The following is a 27248-nucleotide window of genomic DNA, read 5'->3' on the forward strand; positions in this document are numbered from 1 at the left end:
TATGAATGAAATCATATGGTATTTGTCTTTCTCTGACTTATTTCGCTTAACATTATACTCTCTAGCTCCATCCATGTCATTGCAAATGGCAAGATTTCATTCTTTTTTATTGATGAATAATATTCCATTGCATATACATACCACTTCTTTATCCATTCATTTATTGTTGGACACTTGGGCTGCTTGCATAATTTGGTATTGTAAATAATGCTGCTATAAACATAGGGGTGCATGTATCCATTTGAATTAATGTTTTTGTATTTTTTGAGTAAATACCCAGTAGTGCAATTGCTGGATCATAAGGTAGTTCTATTTTTAACTTCTTGAGGAAACTCTGTACTATTTTCCACAGTGGCTGTACCAGTTTGCATTCCCATCAACAGTGTAAGAAAGTTCCTTTTTCTCCACATCCACCGACACCTGTTGTTTCTTGTATTTTTTATTTTAGCCATTTTGACAGGTGTGAGGTGATATCTCGTTATAGTTTTGATTGGCATTCTCCTGATGATGAGTGATGTTGAGCATCTTTTCATGTGTCTATTGGCCATCTGAATGTCTTCTTCAGAGAGATGTGTGTTTGTGTCTTCCGTCTTTGGCCCATTTTTTAAATTGGGCTGTTTGTTTTCTTACTATTGAGTTTTAAATGTTCTTTGTGTATTTGGGATCATAGCCCTTTATCAGATATGTCTTTTGCAAATATTTTCTCCTAATCTGTAGCTTGCCTTCTTATTCTCTAGACATTATCTTTCACAGAGCAGAAATTTTTAATTTAATTTTTAAACTATTTTTTTAGAAATTTTTAATTTTAATGAATTCCAGCTTATCAATTCTTTATTTCATGGATAGTGTCTTTGATGTTGTATCTAAAAAGGCACTAACATACTGAATATCATCTGGGTTTTCTCCTACGTTAACTTCTAGGAATTTTACAGATTTGTGTTTTACATTTAGGAATATGATCCATTTTTAGTTAATTTTTATGAAGGGCATAAAGTCTGTGTTTAGATTAATTTATTTGCATGTGGATGTCTAGTTGTTCAAGTACCATTGGTTGAAAAGACTATCCTTGCTCCATTGTATTGCCTTTGCTTCTTTGTCAAAGATCAGTTGACTGTATTTATGGGGGTCTATTTCTGGGTTCTCTATTCTGTAATATTGATCTATTTGTCTATTATTTTGCCAAGATCACACTGTTTGGATTACTGTCACTTTATAATAAGCATTGAAGTCAGGTAGTATCAGTCCTTTAACTGTTCTTCTTTTTCAATATTATGTTGGCTAGTCTGGATCATTTGCCTCTCCATATAAACTTTAGAATAAGTTTGTCAATGTCCATAAAATAACTTCCTGGGATTTTAATTGGATTACATTGAATCCCAATCACATTGGGAAGAGCTGACATCTTGACAATATTGAGTGCTCCTATCCATGAACATGAATGTACGGTTTTTTAGTCTCCTTCATTATTTGCACTGAATTTTAAGATTAATACCAGTGCTCTTTCAACTAGGTTATTGTAAGACATAGAAGAGATAGTATATGAAAATAACTGACCCATAGAAGGTATTAATAAATTAAAAATCTGTTTTGTCTTTTTTCTCTTTTTATAATCTCACCGTAGTCAACTACTATTTCAATAAAACAGAGTTTAAAGGTATGGCTCATTTATGAATATCAAAAAATTATGATCATTTGTAAGATTCTTGTAACTGTTATATTGAATGAATACTCCTTGTGGGATTTAATCATAACTATTGTAACTATTTCTGTCTTACACCATCTCTTTTTATTTATTCAGTGGGTCTAATTGTTATTCTGCTCCTGAATGAAAACACTGGTAGGCTCCCAGTTTTTCTAGTCACTTTTAGGTAACTCAAAGTCCTCTAATCGGTAATTAAAGTGTTTACTCATGTAATAGTGAAAGTTTGAACTTGGCTTTAACAATAAGGATTTTTCCACTTCTCTTGCCCAGGCCTGCTGCAGTTGAGTAAAGAGGCTGTAGTCGCCTTTTTTTTTTTTCCCTTCGACCTTGAACTTCTCCTTCTTCCAGATGCTCCATCATTGTCCTAACTCTGGTTTCTGATCCCTTCAGATATGGAGCGTAGGAAATGAAAAGAACTAAAGGGGTTGGGGCAGGAAAGTTTTGATTTAACTAGTACAATTGCAAACTGATATCACACTCTCTAGGCTTAATAAGGATTTGAAATTACTCATTCTCCCCTGGAGGGTCTCTCACCTGCACTCTCTTCTGCCTTATTGTTTATTCCTCTTGTTGCTGCTGCATGGCAGATTCTTGGACAGAATCAAAGATAAGCCCACATTCCACATTCTCTCTCTCTTCCTCTGGTTCTCTGTCTCTCTCGCTCTCTCATGTGACCCATATATGATTCACAGAAAATACACATACTCTCACTGCCTTGATAAATACTAAAAGAGTATGTTATCTAAAGCAGCAATCTCAGTCATCAGCATCTGGGCAGACTTTGTGTTTCTCAGGCAGAAATCATACCCCAGTCCATTCCAGGAGGCATATCAAGCCCTTCTGATGCCCTTGGAGCTCTACTTGCTTGACTTGAGGGAGGGGCAGACACCCCTCTTCCCTGCCTTTGTAGGGGAGCAAGAAGACTTGGGACTCACACTATAGCTTTCTCTGAAAAAATCCTTTCCAATATGTGTCTACGTTTTCAACTTATGATTCTTATAGCCTTAGTGTGGATGAGGAATTAGATATCTAGGTTTTCAGGAACATGGTTTGTAAATTCTGCATGTAGTCTTACATCCTCTTTGGAGAGAAATACCTATTGGTTCTTGGTGCTTCAGCTGAAATACTTATTTTATTAATCTGTTACCTTAGAGTGAGCTAATTAGCATTAATAGCAATAAATATATTATTTCAATTATGTAAATGAATTAAATGTAGGACTGTAAATGAACAGATTGTATATAACTTCAAAAAACATGAGCAAAATTTTAAAGTTCAAATGAAAATGGAAGATATTATTGATCTGCAGAGACTGAAGACATGAATTTGAAACAGAACCATTAAAATAATCACTATTTAACAATTTCATGATCTAGGTTATCTGAATATTGATTTACCTAAAGTACAACAAGGATAAAGAGGAAGAAACAAGGATACAGTAATTCAGAAATGCATAATGGTAAACATTTCATCGTGTGAATCTGCTCCCTTGAGCTAAATGTCATAGTGCAAGAGGCTTCCTGTCTTCATGACAGTAAGATCACATATGTAAAATGCAAATTTTCCGATTCACTTCTGTCATTGTACTTATGTTGTTATAAAAAATATATTTCTCAACATATTTGTTGACTATTCTCCAGAAAGTGCCTAAAAAAGAGAGAACTTTGGAACGGGGCCGACAGAAAGGAGAATATTTTCATTCATTGTTAGGAAAAATGTCCTAAAGAACCTGTTTTAATATGTAATTATAACCATATAAGTAACATAGCTAATAATGAAAAGATGAAACTTTGCTAAGGAATTTGCTTATTTGCAATTACAATTCTATTAGGGGTTTTCTTCCGGTAGTGTAACTATGTAAGTTTGATTTTCTTAACCAACCATTTATTGAAAATATTGTCTATATTCAAAATGGAAATAGCTTATTTATTTCTTTCTGATTGTAAAATAATACATGTTCTCTGGAATTCCAGTGCTAATGTCCATTAGACTAGCCAAATCCTGTAGTTCTTATTCAGTTCTCATCATTGATTTTATAGCATCTGACATTATTGACTTCTTGTCCTTTTGAAGTCCTTTTCAAACATGGCCCGGTTATATTACTCTCCATAAGCTTCAAACATGGGCCCCTGTTATATTACTCTCTCCAACAGCTCTACAATCTATAAAGGCAGAGATATTTTTTCTGTTTATATCAGTCTAATTCACTGCCTAGAATAGTACCTGACCTGTGGAAGGTACTCATTAAATATTTAACGTATTGATTCTTTTACATATCTATTCTTTTTCTGATTCTTTTGTTAACTCCTCTTCCTTCTCCCAAATCTTAAAGCTGATTATTTCCCCAATGTTGAGTCTTTTTCTCTCCCTACTCTTTCATTTTTGAGTCCTCATTCATTATAATCATATGGCTTCTCTAAATGCCACCCATGTCTCTATCACTGACCTTGTCCTCTTTTCCAGAATCAAATCTCCAGCTTCCCTGTGACTATCTTTATATGTTTGTCCTGGTCACCTCGAATTTAGCCTATCTAAAATTTGTTTTTTGAGCTCTCAGTCTGTGATAGTGGTTCTCATTCTGACAACCATTTTTTTCTCCAGTTTCTTTCTGAGAAATAATCGACATACGTCACTGTGTAAGTTTAAAGTGTACAGCGTGATGGTTTGATTTACATATATTGTGAAATAATTACCACAGTAGGTTAATCAACATCCACCCTCCATTATCTCATATAGATACAATAAAAAAAAAAGAGAAAAAAAAATTCTCCTTGTGATAAGAACTCTTAGGATCTACTCTCTTAACAACTTTCCTAAATATCATACTGCAGTGTTAGCTATAGTCATCATGTTTACATTACATGCCTGGTACTTACTCATCTTATAACTGGAAGTTTAAACCTTTCAAACACCTTCTTCCAGTTCTCCCAGCCCCCACCCCCTGCCTCTGGTAACCACACATCTCTTTTTCTGTGAGTTTGGTGGGGGCTTTTGTGTATGTGTGTGGATTTGTTTCTTTTTTTGTTTGTTTGTTTTGATTCTACAGGTAAGTGAGATCATATAGTATTTATCTTTCTCTGTCTGACTTATTTCACTTAGCATAATGCTTTCAAGGTCCATCCATGTTACAACTCTCTTTTTATCAATGACACTATTATTTTCTCATTCTCCATACTTCAAATTCTTAATCATTTTGGCAGACCTATATTATCATTATCAACATCACCACTACCACTAACATTAGCATCAATCATCCTCAGTAATATTTATATAATGCTTTATAATCTGAAAAATAGTTTTGCATGCATAATTTTCTCTCTTGGGAATTGTTCCTAACTTTTTCCAAGAGACTAATTTTGACTATTTAAAATATTTAATTTACTATTGTGCAATAAATTTAAAATTACAATCAAGGAGAAGTAAAGAGTGCTGTGAATTGGGATAACAGATGCCTAACTTAATTGTGTGCACATGAATGTGCTCATACGTGTGTTTGTGTGTGTATTTTGCAAGGCTGATTGGATAGGCTTGCTGAAGTATATTACATTGAAGTGGAGGCTGAAAGATACACAGGGGAGCTAGAGAAAACAGTGAGTGCAATGACCCTGACATGGAAAGGAACATGGTATTTTTAAGAACCCAAAAGAAACCTAATGAACCCTGAAAGAAATAACAAGGGAAAGAGTGGCAGAAGATAAGGCTAATGAGATAGTCAGGGTTTAGGGCCTCACCACAAACATTTATTTATATGGAAAGTATGATGCTATATTATATTTTATGTTATATGTATATTTTTCACTTTTGACTTCTGAAATCGTCTCAGTTGTGACTATTACAACCTAATTTTTTAAATAACCGATTAATTGGTTTATTTTCACAAAAATATTTAATATTATAGAATTCAGTAATCACTATATGTTTGTTACTGATTTACTCATTCTTTTGTGTTTTGTTTATTTATGTTAAAGATTTTATTTATTCATTTGACACAGAGAGGCAGAGGGAGAGGGAGAAACAGGCTCCCCTCTGAGCAGGGAGCCTGATGTGGGGCTCGATCCCAGGACCCTGGGATCATGACCTGAGCGGAAGGCAGACGCTTAATGACAGAGCCACCCAGGCGCCCCTTTCTTTATTTCTTCAAAGAAGATTTTATTTATTTAGTTGACAGGGAGAGTGAGAAAGAGAGCACAAGCAGGGGGAGCAACAAAGGGAGAGGGACAAGCAGACTCCCCGCTGAGCAGGGAGCCTGACATTGGGTTTGATCCCAGGACCGTGGCATCATGACCTGAGCCGAAGGCAGTTGCTTAACTGATCGAACCACCCAGGCGCCCCTCTTTTGTGTTTTAAAAAAATATTTGAGGATACCAAATGTTTTGTTGGAATAACATTGAATTTATGAGTTTTTCTGCTATTGAATGCCTTTCCATTAGTATACGTTCATTCATTTATTTAGGTCTACTTTTATATAATTTAATAAAGTTTTATAATTTTCATCACAAATGTATTGCATAATTTTAAAAATTTATTCCTAGATAACCTTGTATTTTTGCTTCTAAAATAAATGATTATTTTTTCCTATTAGGCTTTTAAATAATTTTTACTATAGTATAGGGATAGAATGGATTTTGTAGTTTGTGTCCAGCAACCTAGTAAAGATCTCTAGGTAAACAATCAGATAATCTTTTAAAAGTATAAACCAAAAAGGAAACAATGAAGGCAAAATCCCCAGGCATCCTTTTTTTTTTTTTTTAATCCTGAGAGTGAATTAAAGAATGGACAAATAAAGTTGGGAATACTTAGAGTAGGGGATAATTGGAAAGGAGGTGAAGTTATAGCTACTGGAATGGAACACACTTGATGAAGGGAATGGAAGTGAATTTAATGATATTTCAGAACTTCCCCTGGAGTATTCCTCATAAAAGAAAATACCTGATGTGGCTCTCAAGCTGTGACAAGTGCCTTAAATCTCATTGACTGCTGGCTTGCCATTCTCTGCTAGGTGACTCTTATCATCAATGCTTTTAACCTTAAGAAGTTTATCAGAAATACAGGGATGAGAGATGTGGTATAATATACAATGGAGTATTATGCAGCCACCAAAAGGAATGAAATCTTGCCATTTGCAACGATGTGGGTGGAACTGGAGAGTATTATGCTGAGCGAAATAAGTCAGTCAAAGAAAGACATGTATCATATGTCCACTGATATGAGGAATTCTTAATCTCAGGAAACAAACTGAGGGTTGCTGGAGTGGTGGGGGGTGGGAAGGATGGGGTGGCTGGTTGATAGACATTGGGGAGGGTGTGTGCTATGGTGAGCACTGTGAATTGTGTAAGACTGTTGAATCACAGACCTGTACCTCTGAAACAAATAATACATTATATGTTAAAAAAGAAGAAGAAGAAGAAGAAGAAGAAGAAGAAGAAGAAGAAGAAGAAGAAGAAGAAGAAGAAGAAGAAGAAGATAGCAGGAGGGGAAGAATGAAGGGGGGGAATCGGAGGGGGAGACGAACCATGAGAGACTATGGACTCTGAGAAACAAACTGAGGGTCCTAGAGGGGAGGGGGGTGGGGGGATGGGTCAGCCTGGTGATGGGTATTAAAGAGGGCACGCATTGAATGGAGCACTGGGTGTTATACACAAACAACGAATCATGGAACACTACATCAAAAATTAATGATGTAATGTATGGTGATTAACATAACATAAAAAAAAAAGAAATGCAGGAATGTCCTCAGTGCCTTCAACTCCTACACACAAAAAGAAAACCTATTAACACCTTTGGATGTCTTCCCTACCCTCTTTTCTGTAGCCATCACACAGTGGAATGCCACCTCATTTATAGAATGGGCAAATAGGTCAGATTAGACTAACTGTCCTCAAGCAGTCCCTCTAAAAACAGGGGCTAGACCCAGTTAACCGAACTGGAAACTCTAAGGCCAAATAGCTGGACTGGAAGCCTTGTAGGAAACACTGTCAATCTATGTCCCCAAATTATATAGGTCTCTACTTCAGAGCCCCCCAAATTGTAAACAACATGTTCTTTCTAGGAACATCATGTGCACCCTTGAGATTGTGTGTCTTGTGTCCAAACCACACATTATCTTTCTCCCTTACCAAGAACATAGTGACTTGCGCCATGATCATAGTCACAAGAGATCTTCAAATGTTTAAGCAAACACTACCAGTAGATGATGTAGGGCACAGATGATTTGGGGTTTGGTTTCCATTTATATAGCATTCTGGAAAAGGCAAAACCATAGCAGTGGAGACCAGATTAGTGGTTGTCAGGGGTTGGGGAAGGGGCAAAGGTGTGACTATAAAAAAGCATCACAAGGGAGTTCATGGTGAATTACATTCAGTGTAAGTGAATTTTATCATAGTGTGTTCTGAATATTACCATGAAGTATAGCATATATGATGATAGAAAATGTGTGTATGTATATGAGGGAGATACAGAAATAGTTTCTATGATGAGTGCTATAAATAATCCAAAAATAATCATAACATTTAATATTATTTTTGATAATATATATATTCAATATTTACATTTTAAATAATTATCTCCCAAATTATACTAGACTTCATGTAATGCTAAATTTAGTTTAGTTTTTGTTTTTTTCTAAATTTAGTTTTAATTTCCCAAGTCTACTCTGGATGATTGTCATAGTCGGGGGCAGGGACATGTGAGTTTGGAGTTGTGTTGAAGTTGGTGACCAGGAAATTTTACGCTTGAAGTCATGGTAATGCATGTTCATGTCTCTCACTTTCTATAGACACCCCATCACAGCGAGTACAGTTTATTCTTGGAACTGAGGATGATGATGAGGAACACATTCCTCATGACCTTTTCACAGAACTGGATGAGATTTGTTGGCGTGAAGGTGAGGATGCTGAATGGCGAGAAACAGCCAGGTGAGGATTTTTGTTGAAGGGTGAAGGTATACTAAATAATGTTCGTGCTATTGGAAAAGAGATTTGTAAAGCCACGATTTTGCAAACATCCGTGAGTGTTGTTGATTTCTGCAATTGCTCATCTGGCCTGGGCATATCTTATAATGGGATATGGGTCAGAATGAAATCTGAAGGCAGCAATTATAGTAAACAGTGATGCAGAGCCAGCAACAGCTGCAGCCTGAAAGATAAACAATAGCATAATTTGTGTGTCATCAGGAAAACAATAGGAATCTAAAAGTAATTTATTTCTATGTTTTCAACTGCTGGCCTGTGTCCAAACTAGGGATATTATATGATAATTTGACTGTGAGACTTTTTTAAAGAAAGGGAAAACATAAGAGGCTTTAGGTATACTCCTGGATTTATTTATATACTATTTGATGAGGGTAAAAATATTTTGTAATGTGTTTCTAGGATATATATACATCTAAGCATAGTATTTTTTCAAAATAACTTTTCAAAAATTACTTTTCTGTCAACTGTAATTTTTCTATATTGCCATATAATTGATGAATTGCTATGAAAGAATAGTAAGCTAAATTTTGCATTTACTTTTCATTTATTCATTCTTACCTTTTTGCTCATTTATTTAACAAACATCTATGAATATCTATTATGTGCCAGGTATAACGGATAGAAAACAACAAAAATCTTAGATCTTGCCTTTAATAATCTCACAGTTTAATGAGGGATTTAGACAAGTAAACAAAGTTGTAAATACTGTATAATGAATGCTGTGATGCAGGTGTGCACAAGGAACTGTGGGCACACTGAGGGTTGTCCTTTAACCACTGCTTCCCAAATTTTAATGTGAATACAAATCACCTGGGGTCTTGCTGAAATGTAGACTCAGTATGCCTCAGACGTGGTATCTCAGATCCTGCATTTCTAATAAGCTTCCGGCTGATGTCACACCAATGTTTTTGGTTTGAGGATCACATTTTGAGTAGAAAGGATCTAAACCACAAGGGTGAAGGAGAAGGGATCAAGACAGCTTTCCTGGAGGAGGTGATTCCTGAGCTGGCTCTTGAAGGACGAGTTGGAACTAGCTAGGAAGAAAAGCAGAACGGGCGGTACTCTAGGAAGAGGAGGCAGGATATGCTTGAACACTTCCATTGACTGTTTTGTTAGGTTATCCCTTCCATGGTCACACAGCTCTCCTTGTTAGAAATTCTTTCTGTTGGCTATATTTGTTTGTGGCCCAGGGACTGAACAGCCCTTTGAAAGCCACAGTACACCACTGGATCATATTAAACTTGTGGTTGTATTTAATCATTGCCTTAACTCTACCCAGAGTTAGTGTGAAATTAAATGTTCAGTCATGATACTATAAATAATAGTTAATTCTTCTTTGATGTATTTTGAATGGTCTTTACAGGTCCCTTTTACTTAAAAAAATACTAGAAGTAAATAGAAGAAAATTAAAATGGCTATTATCTGTTCATCTCTCTTAACATTTAAAAAAATAAAATGAACTGCTAGAATTTAAAATTCCAAAAATATAGAAAGAAAATAAAGCAAAAATATCCTCTACTCTTTTTCATGTTACCTCTCTTCAAAGGCAATCACTGTTCTTGTGTCTCTTGTAAAAATTTTAATACCTAGATCTGCATGAAAATACAATAGGGATTATATACAATGTTCATGCCTCACTTTTTTGCTTAATAATATATTTGGACCCTTTTCTGTATTATCAATACAGATTACTCAATCTTTTTAATGATTGCATTACATTTAATAATATGAATGAACTTTAGCCACTCTTGATAGGGATTTAGGTTGTTTTATGCTTTTGCTACAAACATTGCTGCAGTGATCATTCACATGTATGTTTTGGATTATTTTGTAGGTATTTAGGTAGAAGTTCCACTTCTACCAGTGGAACTTATGTACCAATGAGAGCAGGCTTTCAAATTTTGATAGATATTGAAAAACTGCCTTTATAAAATGTTTTAGTAATTCATATTCTATGAAAAGTGTATGAGAGTGCTTATTTTCCTCAAACCCTTGCGAGACTAAATCATCAAACTTTTACATTTTTTTGCTAATTTTATAGATGAAAAATAAATCTCATTGTAATTTACATTTTAAAAATTATTGGTGAGATTGAACATATTCCCAAAAATATGCTTTAATTTCTTTTCCTGTGAACTAAGTGTTCATTTCCTTTACCTATTTTATGTCAAATCATTTTCTTTATTTGCCTTTTTTAATACTTTAAGTTAATGTTATGTTATTCTGTCTGCATTCCCCTTTTTAGTGAAAAAATCATGTAAGTTAATCATTTTCTTTCTGAAGCTTCCTATTATAATATTTTAAATATAGAACCAAACTTGCAATAGTTTTTATATGACTTGGTAGATTTTAAGATTAAGAACCATCTATCCTGCTTTTTTCTTCCAACTGCATCAAAAACTAAGTGCTTTGGACTTTTTCATGTATATAATATGAATGCTCATCTTTTTTTTTTGATGACAGAAAAACAATATATGATCATCTTCTCCCCCAATTAGCATTATAACTTTTGCTCTCTCATGATTAAAGAGTTGTTGATAAGGAATTTAAAGTGCAAACTTCCCTGATTAAGGCTAGAAACATCGGTCTTCAACTGGTTAGAAGAAATACTAGGTATTCCTGGATGTCAGGAAGAAGGGATATCTGCTGGGTATGATGACTATGAAGCTCTGGTTAGTTTGAGACTCTTTATTGCTGAGAGGTACTTTTTGGAAGCATTTCTTTTATATTCCTTTTTTCACTGTCATCCTGCATGGTAGAGCTGAGAAGTAAGATTGGAATGTGTATTTTGTCAGGAGTAACTCCTTTATTCTTAAAATGGCTGGTGATTTTTCATCCTCCAGATCAAATAGTGATCTGTTCCTTTTAAGCAGTAACTTCCTTGTGACTTGCTCACTCTCATGAAGCTCTGTTATGGCAGAGCTTTCTCTTTATCATAGTTGAGCAGATAGGACTTTATCATGCTCTCATGGATTAACCTGAACAACATTTGGGATAAACAAAAGTTTATCCCAAACCACTGAAATGTATTGCTGTTCATTTATAAAGAACAGAAGAGTTGATCCAGTTAATTATTAGTATTCTCTAATGTTATTAAATAGGACCTCTGTTCTTAGCCATGCTTCTGGAACCCTATGCATGGTACAGCTATTTGAGGTTCAAGGAGACATCTGATGAGCAATCAAAATAGTAACATTGAAGAGGAGGGTAGATGAATTTTGGCTGAGACACAATACGTCAGGGAAGAACAGAGCGTATTTACTGAGGACTTAGAAATGTAGTGAGTTTTAAAGTGGCAGAAGTAATTTTGGTCTGGTTGCCCTAGTTCATCTAAAAAGATTAATTTTAGTTAATTTAGGACTCCATCTGATTTTCCAAATGCAATAAATCATTAGCATAACTATTTGAAGCACTTCTTTCTTTTGATTAGTATTCCAGTGGAGATTAATAATTTTCTACCCTAAGAGTAGAAATAAAAAGGATATTTTATCAGCACATTGCACCTGTCACATATCACATCTTGAATAATTCATGCCCACTGTTGTTGCCAAGCAAAACTTAAGCAAAGTTTTAGATTTTGAAACTAAATTTTTGAATCATAATTATTTAATAAATGTTTGTGAAAACCAGCTGTTCACTTTTAAAAACCCTAAAAGAAGCCATATGAGAAGGGCTAATGAAATCAACACAATTACAATGTCCTGCTTATAAATAACATATAATGTTATTAATAGAAAAGCACGCAAAGATACCACAGCTGTGCAATTATGAAGACAACATGTTTGACTCACTGTGGTTGCCCTTTAAAAGTGCTTCCCACAAATGAGCTCAGAAGAGACAAAAGCAGGGGGTAGCAGTTGGCCTCTGATACATACATGGTAGTGTCAAAAAGGATTATTGCATCAAAACAATTTTATTGGTTCTCTGAAGGCATTTGATATTCAAAATTAGGAAAGATTTAAGTCGTCATTAAGATTTTTCCATGAGATGTGAGATGTGATGATAACGTGGATTAAGAACAGCTAGGGGCACCTGGGTGGCTCAGTGGGTTAAGCACCTGACTTTAGCTCAGGTCATGATCTCAGGGATAGAGCCCTGTGTCGGGCTCCCCTCTCAGCGGGGAGTCTGCTTGTCCCTCTGCCCCTCCCCCTGCTCGTGTGCTCTCGTGATCTCTCTTGCAAATAACTAAATAAAATCTTCAAAAAAAAACTCTTTAAGAACAGCTAATATTTCTATGTTTGGATATATTTCACTTCCCCTTTCCCTTTAAAATAGGCACGTTATGATTACATATGTTATTGTCTAACCTCCACCCAAACCATGTCCCTCCTCCACCATCTGTAGCCTCAACTCTACCCAAAAGAGGATGTTTTCTCTTAAGAGTCCATAACTTCTCCCAAGGCTATAATTTTGGATGATATTTTACTTTCTATTTGGGTAGAACCAGAGAATAAAAATTCCTAGAAAAGTTAAAAGGAATTAGTAGGAATAGAATAAACAGAAGGAGTTAATTTCTAAGGAGAACATCTATTTCTAATTTGCAGAAGTATTTTATTTTGTAGATTTTTAATATGAGTATTGTAGAAGAGATTATCATCTCTTACTCCTCAAAGAATTCATGAAACACCTATTTTATGTTGCTGCTGTTTAGTAGAAGGAGATTCCAATGTGTTAATCATGGATGAAAACAGATCCAGACACACTGTAGGAAAATCAAATAATCTCAGAGTTTAAATCCGCCCCCCAACGAAAATGTCATACAATTGGCCTACAGTTTTGATTTTCAAAATCATTGTTCATTACGTCTCATTCATGCCTGTGAGACTCTTGTTTGCTATTCAAACAAATGTCAGCTGAGTTTATTTGAAAACTGGAATAAATTGCAGCACTTTAGGTCATTAACTGCAATCAGGCATTTTGCAACTGACTGTCTATTCAGTGACTACAAATCTTTAAACAGGATTTGGTGTGTTCCCAGACCTCTTAATTTCCATCTTTGAAATATGAAATGTAATAAAGAAGCAGAAAAGAGAGATATACATATGTATTTGTGTGTGTGTGTGTGTGGAGAGAGAGAATACATGTATAGGATATATACATATATATTTTTAATATATATATATGTCTTTTAAAAATAATTATTTAAACAGCTCTTAACGCTTTTGGCATCATTCTGGAGTTGGCCTAAAGCACTGAATCTTGAAATGTTTAGACTTGATATTTGTAACTTGTGAGTTTCTTTTTATGGAAAGTATCTTATGCTTCTTCCTATAATATTCGTAAAATCTATGGCTAAATCAAGCTAGCATCCATATATTTGGTTACCTTAACTATCAAACTGGAATTCCCAGATATTCCATTCTTCTTTTCTAAAGGACTAAGCCTTCAATCTGAAGGAAATTATGCTAAAGGAAGGACGATACCTTTAGATTTGTTTTTAAAATTTCTTTTCAGAGAGACACATAGATCAATGGAATAGAATAGAGAACTGAGAAAGACCAACCCAAGTACAGCTACCTGATTTTTGAAAAAGAACAAAAGCTGTTTAGTGGGAAAAGAATTGTCTTTTTGTTAATGGTACTGGAACAATTAGAGATCTATAGGTAATAATATTGATACCTCATAGTGTCTACAAAATTAATTCAAAATAAATCATAAATCTAGATGTAAAACATAAAGGTATACAAATTTGAGAGAAAAATATAGGCAAAAATCCTAGGAGGACTTAGGACCTAGATGATGAATTTTTAGACATGATATCAAAAGCACAAACCATAAAAGAAAATATTCATAAATTGGACTTCACCAAAATTAAAACCTTTGTGCTGTGAAAGATCCTGTTAAGAGGATAAGGACAAGCTATAGACAAGGATAAAATATTTGCAAACCATATATGTGACAAAAATATTATATATAAAAGATACAAAGAACTTCCAAATTTCAACAGTATGAAAACAAATTAATTAGAAAAATGGGCAAAAGCACAGTCTGGAAGTGACACACATAATTTCTGCTCACATTCCTTGTCCAGAACTAGTCAATAGTCATATGGTCTCACCCGGTCAAAAGGGAGCCAGGTAGTGATAACCTAGGTAGAGAGGGACAACTAGTTGATGAACAGTACTAATGACCATCACATGATTTATGAAGTATTATGGCCCTATCAAAGCCTGAAAATCATTAAGAATCACTAATATGAAAAATTCCCAACAGTATACACAAAAGTATTCTATAAAATTGCCAGCATTGAAGAAATATTATCAGTGATTTGGGGCTTAAATGTAAGTTTTTTCAACCTTCAAGTGTCTTATAAACTCATGATAGGTATTGGTATTCCCTGTTTATCAACTGTTGGCAGGCATACATATTCTTCCCTATTGGTTTCCTTTTCATTTCCTGACAACTTTTTGTTTCCTGAACAGTGAGGATGGATACAGTTTTCTTTATCTTTCTTGGAACTTTGCACATTAATCATTTCTGATTAATCCTTTTGGTTAGTTATTTCTGGCTGATCCACTGCTTCCCTAACTAGTTACTACTGGAGTTAGATCATTTGATTACATACAACAATAATATAATATTTTATAGAGAACTTGAGTGGTATTGCATAGAGAGAGGAAGTTAGAGCAAGAATGACAAAGGAGAGGAGAAATGAGGAAAATGGTGGATGGAATGGGAGGAAAAGCAATTTAGGCTTTATTTAGGGTTCATTAAAAATGGTGGAGGGCGCCTGGGTGGCTCAGTTGGTTAAGCGACTGCCTTCGGCTCAGGTCATGATCCTGGAGTCCCTGGATCGAGTCCCGCATCGGGCTCCCTGCTCGGCGGGGAGCCTGCTTCTCCCTCTGACCCTCCCCCCTCTCATGTGCTCTCTCTCTCTCATTCTCTCGGTCTCAAATAAATAAATAAAAAATCTTTAAAAAAAATGGTGGAATTAAACTGGTCATCTATTAGGATTAGAGAACAAGTCTCTAAAAGAATAAGAGATTTAGTGCTTGTGCCAGAGCAGTGGAATCACTGGTTTCTTTTTATTCCTTCCATTTATCTTAGTTAAACTCAGATATTATTATTCATTTCACTCTAAGAAGACAGTGGTCTCCCATTTGGCATCTTGACATCAAGGCTCTTCTGTTCTCCATCCGGGCAGCAAGGCCCAGGGATTGGAGGCTAAGCTCCATTCTCATAGGATTCTGTAGTCCCTGGGAAATGACTGCAATCACTAGATTTCATCCAAACAGGCCTAATGAGTATTTTTCTTATAGAATAGGCCCCAAATTATATTAGCCTTCCTATCAAATGGAAAAATTACCAAGAGACTTAAATATTCCATTTTGAGACCTCCCACTGAAGAAATATGAGTATTCTTTCATTTTCTTTTGCATCTTTTCCAATTGCCATTTTTCTTCTATGAAGTATATTCTATTAATTCTACAGCAGATTCATTGTGACCACTGAATAAACATTTATATTAAGATAAATCACAGACCTGTACCCCTGAAACAAATAATACATTATATGTTAATAAAAAAATTTTAAAAATATTTTTTCAGAGCTCAACAAACTAATAAAAATAACATTTGAGTTTTCCTTTGTCTTCTATACAACTTCCAATGATAAAAAGAATGCTTGTTAAATGGAATTAAAATGAAATAAACCAAATTATTTGGGCTAGTTTTTACCTCCAAACCCACAAAACCAAGAAGCAATGTGCCTATCTTTCTGTTTCTACTTTTTATTCTTGGGACAAAGGATCATTCATCTACAATATACTATTCAATGTGCTGATAATGTTTATTTGTGTAGGTGGTTGAAGTTTGAAGAAGATGTGGAAGATGGAGGAGAAAGGTGGAGCAAACCCTATGTGGCTACTCTTTCCTTGCACAGCTTGTTTGAGCTGAGAAGTTGTATTCTGAATGGAACTGTGTTGCTGGACATGCATGCCAACACTTTAGAAGAAATTGCAGGTATATCTTTTTTTTCCCTTAGTCTATTTCACTCATGTGGGCATAGCTGATTTCTGTTATTCCCTTTTCCTTATAATTCTCTATATGTGTACCTTTGGAAAATTAATTCTATGATCAGCATATGAGACCTTAAAAATAACTTTCTCCTACTCCCTTATTTAAGATAAAAGAAGTTGAATCTCAGAGAAATGTGGTCCACCTTGTCAGTGGCAAGTCTAGAACAAGAACCTAGATATCCTGACTCCCACTTAATATATATTGTTTTTCTCATGGAACACTACATCAAAAACTAAGGATGTACTGTATGGTGACTAACATAACATAATAAAAAATAATATATATTGTTTTTCACTACCATGCTTAATTAAGCTGTCACCATTAGGAAATTGAAGGAAAAGAGCCCATAAAGCTAGAGATAGATTTTTTCAATATTCAAATGCATGAAATAATCAAATAAAAAATCAGTAGATAGGGAAAATATTAATGTAGAATAGAACAGAAAGATATGGCCATTTGTTTTAAACCGGAATAAAACTCATGAATTCCAGAGGATGCCAAGCAATGCAGTTGAGATTAATTTGTTATTTAATATTATGACTAGCCCCTGGGATGAAAGATTTGTATTAGAAGCCTATTATGTCTATATAACACAAGCAGTTATGTTTAGGAAGCATCTTACTGTTACTCTAGAAATAGAGGAAAGAACTCCTGTATCTTTCGATCTGGAAGACAAACACATTTTAGTAAAAACAAAATAATACAAAAAGAGTTTTGAAAGAGTATAAATAAAATAGTTAATGGAGATTTTAAAAATAAAAATAAAGCAAGGACTCAGGCGGTTTTTAAAAAATTTTTAGTTTGGAAAAAAGAAATAAAAGCAGTTCCATGTAGAATTTATTTGTAAAGTAGAGGACTTAAGGGAAACTTTAATGTCTAAATTATATTGTAGAGATGGGGAAAAAAAACCCTCTAAAACTCTGTGAATGTTTTTTTGATTCTGTAAGTGAAAGAATATTATACAAAAAAATAGACATAATTTAATCTTCAAAATAGTCTCATGAAATAAGTGTCATTCCCATTTTCAATAAGAAAATAGAAATTCTGAGACTTTCAGGGCCCTTGTTCCATCTAAAGGCCTCTGACTGTAAGCTGTGTGTTCCTTATATTACACTACAACCACTGTCTAAAGAAAGGGAATGGCTTGAAGTGGATGTTGCCCACATTTTAATGATAGTTTAATTACTTTAAAAATTATTTATTTGGTTATTGGAACTGATAGGCATGCGTACATTGCAATATGTGTGGAAAGAAAGTAAGTATGGAAAGATATCTTGGCCTACAATATTAAGCAAAAACAAAATCAAAACAGAAAAAAATGGGTTAGATAAGCCTTCTTTTCCTTCTTTCTAGAGTTTCATGCTACACCTATAAAGAGCTTTCCCTTTAAAATACATAACTAGAAAAAATAAAATAAAATACATAAATAGAGCCAAAAAGACTATATAAGTTAAATACAGTATATTTTTCAGAAAAACACAGGATACAGTGATGGATAACAGTAAATCAAGACTTTGAGAAATTGGTTAACTTAGGAATTAGTAAATTTCTTGTGAATGCTGGAATAATAGCTACCCAACTTAATTTCTTAGCTTTACATTATGGGGTCCTGTGGATAGCCCATAAACATTTTTTATGTTTTAATTAGGAACCAAATAACATTTTCATTAGTACTTTGCAATTTAGGAAGCTCTTTTTAGTAATTCCCTGCTATCTTTTTGATATTCAGAACAAAATTGGGGCTTATTATTATGATTGTTTATCCTTCATAAATGAAGAAACAGATTCAGAAGGTTAAATGTCTTGCCCAAAATAAGGAGTTTATTTATGTCAGTGAAAACGGATTAATCCAAATGATTTTTGGATTGGCTATATCTAATGAGATGGTCAGATTCTTCAACCTGGCAAAATTAACCTCAGAAAACACCCTTCATAGTTTTACCAGGTTTTTAATTTCTTAAAGCATGTAATTTCTAATGCTTTCTTTAGAAATTTACTTCTACCAGGAAATCTCCCATGAATTTGACAGAAACTCTGTTCATCTTATCACCTTAGTTCAGTTTTATTGTCTAAATTTATGTTTCATTTCCCTACTGCTGCCCCCTTCCCCAAGCTCAGTTCTGTGGAATATGGGAGGGTTGTTAGCTGTGTTAATTCTTGCTCTTGAAAGCAAATTGCATTTTCTGAGTCTATCCTTACAAAGGAAAGTAGTTCAATGGAAGTCTTGATACCCCAAATAGCTTTTATTCTTTCTGCTCGTCTAATTAGTCTGTATCTTTATGTCTCCAAAGTAGCTCAACTTGAATGTCCCATTTTTCAGCATAGAGCAGTCTGTAAAATGCCATTCAGAAGACGTCAGTAGTTTAGAGATAATACCACATTAAAAAAATATGATTAAAAATACTTGTTGAGGGCGCCTGGGTGGCTCAGTTGGTTAAGCGACTGCCTTCGGCTCAGGTCATGATCCTGGAGTCCCGGGATCGAGTCCCGCATCGGGCTCCCTGCTCGGCGGGGAGTCTGCTTCGTCCTCTGACCCTATCCCCTCTCGTGTTCTCTCTCTCTCATTCTCTCTCTCTCAAATAAATAAATAAAATCTTAAAAAAAAATACTTGATCATTATTACCTTAAATTTCTTTTCACACATTAATGAGAAGAAATTTCCTCTCTTTGAGTAATTGTAATGTGACTTATTTAATACAAAGGTATTTATTTCTGCCCTCAATAAAATCTTATTAAAACATTTTCTCCCTATAGTTTGTAATTATTTTCTTGCTGTTTACTTATTGCTATTTTTACTTTGTGACAATGGAGCTGCATTACTGTGTATTAAGTGTACCTTACATTTTTAAGACTTCTAACTTTGTATTTTCACATTCATTATATTTTATTATCACGGTAACCTTATGAGATAGGGAGGAGGATATACCCCCTGTTTTATAAACAGATAAACCGAAAGTGATGTATCATAGGTGATACTTGCAGCGATGGGAATAATTTCTTTTATTAACCTATAGTCATAAGTTTTGTTTTATTTCAAGATAACTTGTGACCATAGTGATTAACAATAGGACCTGGAACTCTTCTTCACCTCTTATTGATCATGTTTTTCTATATGTTAGGCAGTTCCTAACATATTAGTCACTAGTTTCAATTTTCTAAAAGCTAGATATAATATTTATCTTTAAGGGCTCTAAACTCTTAAACTTTGTGAATATGTAAGTTCTGCAGCATTAATATTTTCTAGACATTTTCTAATAGAGAAATATGACCCAGATATTGTTTTAGAATAATCAAGGATTTTTATATCACTGTTCTGATATGTTTTTAATAGAGTCTTAGATAATTCTTTAAAGAGATTTTTGTAGACTTACCAGGAGAAAATCCCATTTGTATCTGGCAGGTCTGTCAAGAATGTCTGGTATAATTAAAGTAGGATTTTCTTTTGGACAAAGTTAATTTAAAAAATGTCTATTTCCCAATGTTTCAGGGAACTCAGAATAAATTTAAACTTCTTCCCTCAAAATATTATTTAACCTTTTCAAATCCGAAATTCTTCAGATATGTTTCTTACCGTGATTTATCCTGATGGAGATTAATTGTATTTAAAATGCTTCTTAATTATATTTATATAAATTACAGGCGATTTTATTGTCTCTGTCAATCTCTTTGAAATTCACACTGTAAAGATTAGTAATGGAAATATTCTCTCTGTAGTTATATGCTTTAACCCAATTCTGTCAATTGGAGTAAGAAATGAAAACCAAACCAAAGTTAGGACCGTGGACAGATTATCAATCATAGCTCTCCACTCATTTAAACAGGTTTTGTTGTTTAAAATATTCTAATGAGGGGAAAAATCGAAGTTTGCTCCACTGAGTGCCATCTGCAGATTTGGGAGTATGGGAATACTCACTTATTGTTTAACATGTCCATATAATTACATCCTTGTTCTGGAAAGTAAGTATTCTTAGGGTAGTTTACAATTTTACAGTATTCTTAGGGTAGTTTACAATGTTACAATTTACAATATACACTCCTGTTAGTGCTGTCAACAAAACTGCTGTATTTAGACCCTTCCTATTTCTCACTCCCAACCCCCACCCCCAGCATCTTTAAAGTTAAGGCAATGGCTTTTTAGACAAAGAATTTATATGATTATCTTCTAAGAGGCAGAGATTTCTATAGAATCTGTAAAATCTCATGATCTCTGGAGGTTTTCATTCAGTGGTCAGGATGGGTTGATCATGATAAAATAATTGCCTGGTTAGAATGAAAGATAATTTTTCATTTTCTGAGGCTTTTTTACAGAAATGCTACTAGTATTCTTAGAGCTGGCTTAGTGCTAGAAGAGTGTGACCTATTAATCTTTTTTGTTCTTGCTTCTCCTGGTATCACCCAGATCCTGGCATTTTGCTTTGGCAGGCTAGACTCTGTTATTTAGACATCATAGCTGGCTGAGATTGTAGGACTTGATTTGGGGCCCAAAGCCATTATGGTTCATTATCCTTTCCTACTTTTCAAGGTTAATACTAATATATATTATAGTGGTATAGAGAACAATGAAAGTGATTAGTGAATCAGGCTCCCCTTGGTACTTAAATCTCACCTCAGTGTAAGTTATATTCTTAAGCAAGATGATTAACTTTTCTAGTTCATTAAGATATATTCGATGCAGTTATACCTCAGAGGAGTTTACTGTGTATTTCTGTGTGGCTGATGAGCAGATGAGCATTTTTTTTTTCTATTTACTTTCTCTTTTGTAACTGTTTCAAATGAAGACCTTAATTCTGAAAGACTGTGAAGCTAGTGACTTATGGGTTTTTGTAGTGCTTAAGCCAAGAAAGACTGTACTTTGGTAAGAACTAAAAATCATAACCATGTACATGGGGTTTTATATGATTCATTTGATTTTGATTAGTATATTGAACTGGGGCTATACATTATGGCTTACAGATGAAGCTGTGGTACAGTGGTACCTTTCTGGTGTTTTAATAACCTACTTTATAACTCCCATTATGAAGTATATGTGATGTATTTTTTAACATTTTATTTTCTTATGTTATGTTAATCACCATACATTACATCATTAGTTTTTGATGTAGCATTCCATGATTCATTGTTTGCATTTAACATCCAGTGCTCCATTCAATATGTGCCCTCTTTTATACCCATCACCAGGCTAACCCATCCGCCTACCCCCCTCCCCTCTAGAAACCTCAATTTGTTTCTCAGAGTCCATAGTCTCTCGTGGTTCGTCTCCCCCTCCGATTTCCCCCCCTTCATTTTTCCCTTCCTACTATCTTCTTCTTTTTTTTTAAACATACAATGTATTATTTGTTTCAGAGGTACAGGTCTGCAATTCAACAGTCTTACACAATTCACAGTGCTCACCATAGCACACACCCTCCCCAATGTCTATCACCCAGCCACCCCATCCTTCCCACCCCCCACTATTCCAGCAACCCTCAGTTTGTTTCCTGAGATTAAGAATTCCTCATATCAGTGAGATCATATGATACATGTCTTTCTTTCTTTGACTTATTTCACTCAGCATAATGCCCTCCAGTTCCATCCACACAGTTGCAAATGGCAAGATTTCATTCCTGTTGATGGCTGCATAATAGTCCATTGTATATATATACCACATCTTCTTTATCCATTCATCTGTTGATGGACATCTTGGCTCTTTCCATAGTTTGGCTATTGTGGACATTGCTGCTATAAACATTGGGGTGCATGTACCCCTTTTTTATATACATGTTTCCCTCTTAGCAAGGTTTCAGTGTAAAGTAACATATGTTGGCAATTTATCATTTCTTTTATTTCAAATTAATTCAAGGATATTATAACTACTCATCTCCAAAGAAGTGAGAATATTCTATGCTATATATATTTTCAGAATTGAAAGGGACTTTAGAGGTAATTATAGTGAATATTATGGCTGATTCCTGAACATACATTCTACCTCTTTCCATTGTAAACAGCAAAGTAACAGAGCAAAAGTTAGCAAATTATGCTCAACCACCGTCTGATTTTGTCAGGCCTATGAGCTAAGAATGGTTATTGCATTTTACACAATTGAAAAATAATAAAGAGAAGATTAATAATTTGCAACATGAAAATTATATGAAATTCAAATTTCAGTGTCCATAAAAAGGTTTTATTGAAACACAGCCATGCTCATTTGTGTACATGTTCTTTATGGCTGCTTTCATGCTATAACAGCAGAGTTGAGTAGTAGTTAGAGAGATTGCATGGCTTACAAAGCCTAAAATTTTTATCTGGCCCATTACAGAAAAATTTGTCTACCTGTGGTTTAGAGAACTGATTCCAGAGCAACGGATAGTTCTTGATCAGCCTCGTCCAGTCATAGGGGTTTGTTAGCCAGGGATTGTCTCAGCATGGGCAGGGCTATATCAGTTGGATTTAAGAGAATTTTTCCTCTGTAGGAGAAAAAGAACTTCCTTTTAAGAGAAAGTCACAAAAAGTCAAAGAATATATGGATATCAACAAAGATATGTATTTCTTTGCTACTGTTGGCATTTACTTTATGACCATAAGGAAAATTAGCCTTAGGTTAAACTCACACCTAGGAGGTGGAGGGGGAAGCTGACAGAGTTGGAGGAATAGAATTAAATCCAGCCTAACTTTGATTTTCTGTTATCAGAAACAACATAACAATGAAATTCATTGTTTTATAGCTTGATTGGGGTTTCTGGTTTTTTAAATGGAAGTATTATGGCACACATATTAGTTTCAGGTGTACAACATAGTAATTTGACATTTATATACATTTTGAAATAATCACCATGTAAGTCTAGTTACCATCTCTCTGTATATAAAATTAATACAATATTATCTATGTTCCTTGTGCTAAATATTACATCTCCATGACTTATTTATTTTATAACTGGAAGTTTATATCTCTTGATCTCTTTCACCAATTTTGCCCTCCTGCAACTTGCCTTCTCCTAGGGAACTATCAGTCTGTTCTCTGTATCTATGAGTCTGGTTTTGTTTTGTTTTTTTGTGTTCATTTGTTTTATTTTTTAGATTACACATATAAATGAAATCTTACAGTATTTGTCTTTCTCTGTCTGACTTATTTCACTTAACATAATACCCTCCAGATTCATCCATTTTGTCACAAATAACAAGAGTTTATTCTTTTTTATGACTAAATAATATTCCATTATTCTAAATATATAGATAGATACCATATCTTCTTTATCCATTCATCTGTCAGTGGACACTTAGGTTGCTTCTGTATCTTGGCTGTTGTAAATTATGCTGCAATAAACATAGGACCGAATATACCTTTCTGAGTTAGTGTTTTCATTTTCTTTAGATATATACCCAGAAGAGGAATTGCTGAATCAAATGGTAGTTTTTTTTTAAATATTTTGAAAAATACTGTTTTCCATAGTGGCTGCACCAATTTGCATTCCTACCAACAGTGCACAAGGGTTCCCTTTTTTTCACATCCTTACCAACACTGTTATTACTTGTCTTTTTGATACTAGTCATTCTAACAGATTTGAGGTGATATCTCAGTGTGGTTCTGTTTTGTATTTCCTGATGATTAGTGATGAGCATCTTTTCATTTGCCTGTTAGCCATCCATATGTGTTTGGGAAAATGTCTATTCAGGTCTTTTTTTGCATTTTTTAATTGAATTTTTTGCCTTTTGCTATTGAGTTGTAGGAGTTCCTTATATATTTTGGATATTAGCCCTGTGTCAGATACTTGGTTTGCAAATATTTTCTCTCATTCAGTAGGTTGTCTTTTTGTTTTGTTGATAGTTTCCTTTGCTGTGCAAAAGCTTTTCAGTTTGATGTAGTCCCATTTGTTTTTTACTTTTGTTGCCTTTGACTGAGGAGACATAATCTAGAAAAATGTTGCTACATCTAATGTCAAAGAAATTACTGCCTAAGTTGCCTAAGTTTTCTTCTAGAAGTTTTAAGGTTTTAGGTCTTACAGTCAAGTCTTTTGAGCTAATTTTTGTGTATGATGTAAGATAGTGATCCAGTTTCATTCTTACGCATGTAGTTTTCTCAACACAATTTATTGAAGAGATTATTTTTCCCTATTGTATGTTTTTGTCTCATTTGTTGTAGATTAATTGACCATCTATGCATGGGTTTATTTCTTGGCTCTATTCTGCTACATTGATCTATGTGTCTGTTTTTGTGCCAGTATCATGCTGTTTTGAATACTATAGCTTTGTAGTATCATTTGAAATCAGGGATGATGATACCTTCAGCTTTATTCTTCTTTCTCAAGATTGCTTTGGCTTTTGGGGTCTTTTGTGGTTCCATACAAATTTTAAAATTACTTGTTTTAGTTCTGTGAGACCATTTTATTTTGATAGGGATTACATTGAATCTGTAGTTTGCTTTGGGTAGAATGGAAATTTTAACAATATTAATTCTTTCAATTCATGAGTATGGTATAACTTCCCATTTATTTGTGTCTTCTTCTTCTTTTTTTTTTTTCATTAATGTTGTATAGTTTTCAGAGTATAAGTCTGTACCTCCTCAGTTAGATTTATTCCTAGGTATTTTATTCTTTTGGATGCAATTGTGAATGGGATTTTTTAAAAATTTCTTTTTCTGATAGTTTATAGAAATGCAACAGATTCTGTATCCTGCTACTTTATTGAATTCATTTATTAGTTATAATAGTTTTTGGTGGCATCTTTAGGGTTTTCTACATATAGTTTCATGCCATTCACAAATAGTGACAGTTTTACTTCTTACCAATTTGAATGCCTTTTATTTCTTTTTCTTGCCTAATTGCTATGGCTAGAACTTCCAACACTAGGTTGACTAAGAGTGATGAGAATTAGCCTCCTTGTCCTGTTCCTGATCTTGGAGGAAAAGCTTTCAGCTTTTCACCATTGAGTATGATGTTGGCTGTGGGATTGTCATATATGGTCTTTATTATGTCAAAGTACATTTCCTTATACCTACTTTGTTGAGTGTTTTTGTCATAAATCGGTGTTGTATTTTGTCAAATACTTTTTCTGCATCTATTGAGATGATCATATGATTTTTATCTTTCATTTTGCTTATATATATCACTTTGATTTGCAGATGTTCAACCATTCTTTCATTCCTGGAATAAATACCAATATCTTTTACAGTCATTGGTGTGCCTTCTTATCCATTCCCAGCCGGCCCTATTTTGTAATTATTCTCTGTTTCTTTTCCTTTCTCTTGTTTTTTTTTTTTTTTCCTTGTGATTTGATGGCTTTCTTTAGTGTTTATATTCCTTTCTCATTATTTTTTGTGTATCTAGTATAGTATAGGTTTTTGGTTTATGATCATGGTGAGATTCATATATAATAACACCTATATGGCAGTCTTTTAAGTTGATAGTCACTTGAGTTTGGCCACCTTCTAAAAGTACTCTATTTATGCTCCTCCCAACCTGTTTTATCATTTTGAGATCATATTTTACATTTTGTGTATTCCTAACCTATTGTAGATAATAGTTGATTTTACTACTTTTGTTTTTTAATCTTCATACTAGCTTTATGAGTAGTTTATCCACTACCTTTATGTATATTTATCTTTATTAGTGAGATTTTATTTTATATATTATTTCTGGTTATGGCCTTTATGCTTTAGCTTAAAGAAGTCCCTTTAACAATGCTTCTAAGGTCAGTTTAGTGGTGATGATAAACTCCCTTAGCTTTTGCTTGTCTGAGAAACTCTTTTTTTTTTTTTTTTCCAATTCTGAATTATAACCTTGACAGGTAGAGCATTCTTGGTTGAAGTTTTCTCCTTTCTGCATTTTGAATATATCATGCCAGGATCTTCTGGCCTGCAAAGTTTCTGCTGAAAAATCAGCAGATAGTCTTGTGGGGTTTCCCCTTGAATGTAACTAGTTGTTTTTCTCTTGCTGTTTTAGGATTCTCTTTTTATCTTTAGCTTTTGGTGTTTTAATTAAAATGCATTTTGGTGTGGATCCTTTTGGATTAGTCTTATTTCGGACTTTTTGTGTTCCTGGAGTTAGATGTTTGTTTCCTCTCCCAGTTTGGGAAACTTTTCAGCCATTGTCTTTTCAAATAAGTTTTTTTTTTTTTTTTTTTTGGTCCCTTTTTTTCTCTCTTCTCTTCTGGGACCCCTATAATATGAATGTTAGTATGCTTGCTGTTGTCTCACAGGTCACTTAAGCTATCGTTATATTTTAAATTTTCCTTTTTTTCTTTTTGCTGTTTTGTTTCAATGGTTCCCACTATCCTGTCTTCTAGGTCACCGATCTGTTTTTCAGTGTCATCTAGTCTGCTTCTGATTCCCTCTAGTATATTTTTCAGTTCAGTTATTATATTTTTCAGCTCTGTGAGTTCTATTTAGTACTTTCTTATATTTTCTATCTCTTTGTTGAAGTTCTAGGTGTGTTCACTCATTGTTTTCCTGATTTTGGTGAATATCTTTATGGCCATTAATTGGAACTCTTTATTTAGTAAATTACTTCTCTCTGTTTCATTAAGGTTTTTTTCTAGAGTTTTATCTTGTTACTTTATGGAACATGTGTTCCTCTTTGTCCTCAT

General features: G+C 34.1%; 1 protein-coding gene across 3 annotated transcripts in view; it reads left to right on the forward strand.

Annotated features, from left to right (window-relative positions):
• Positions 1 to 27248, forward strand: part of SLC4A10 (solute carrier family 4 member 10) — a 299454-nt gene that overhangs the window by 148358 nt on the left and 123848 nt on the right. For all 3 annotated transcript variants that reach the window (XM_044913311.1, XM_044913312.1, XM_044913313.1), the window contains 2 exons: positions 8478 to 8616; positions 16474 to 16634. In XM_044913311.1, the coding sequence (XP_044769246.1) occupies positions 8478 to 8616; positions 16474 to 16634 (300 nt within the window). The remainder of the gene's footprint in view (positions 1 to 8477; positions 8617 to 16473; positions 16635 to 27248) is intronic.

The sequence above is a fragment of the Neomonachus schauinslandi genome, chromosome 3 (assembly GCF_002201575.2).
Source record: "Neomonachus schauinslandi chromosome 3, ASM220157v2, whole genome shotgun sequence".
Classification (NCBI taxonomy): domain Eukaryota; kingdom Metazoa; phylum Chordata; class Mammalia; order Carnivora; family Phocidae; genus Neomonachus; species Neomonachus schauinslandi.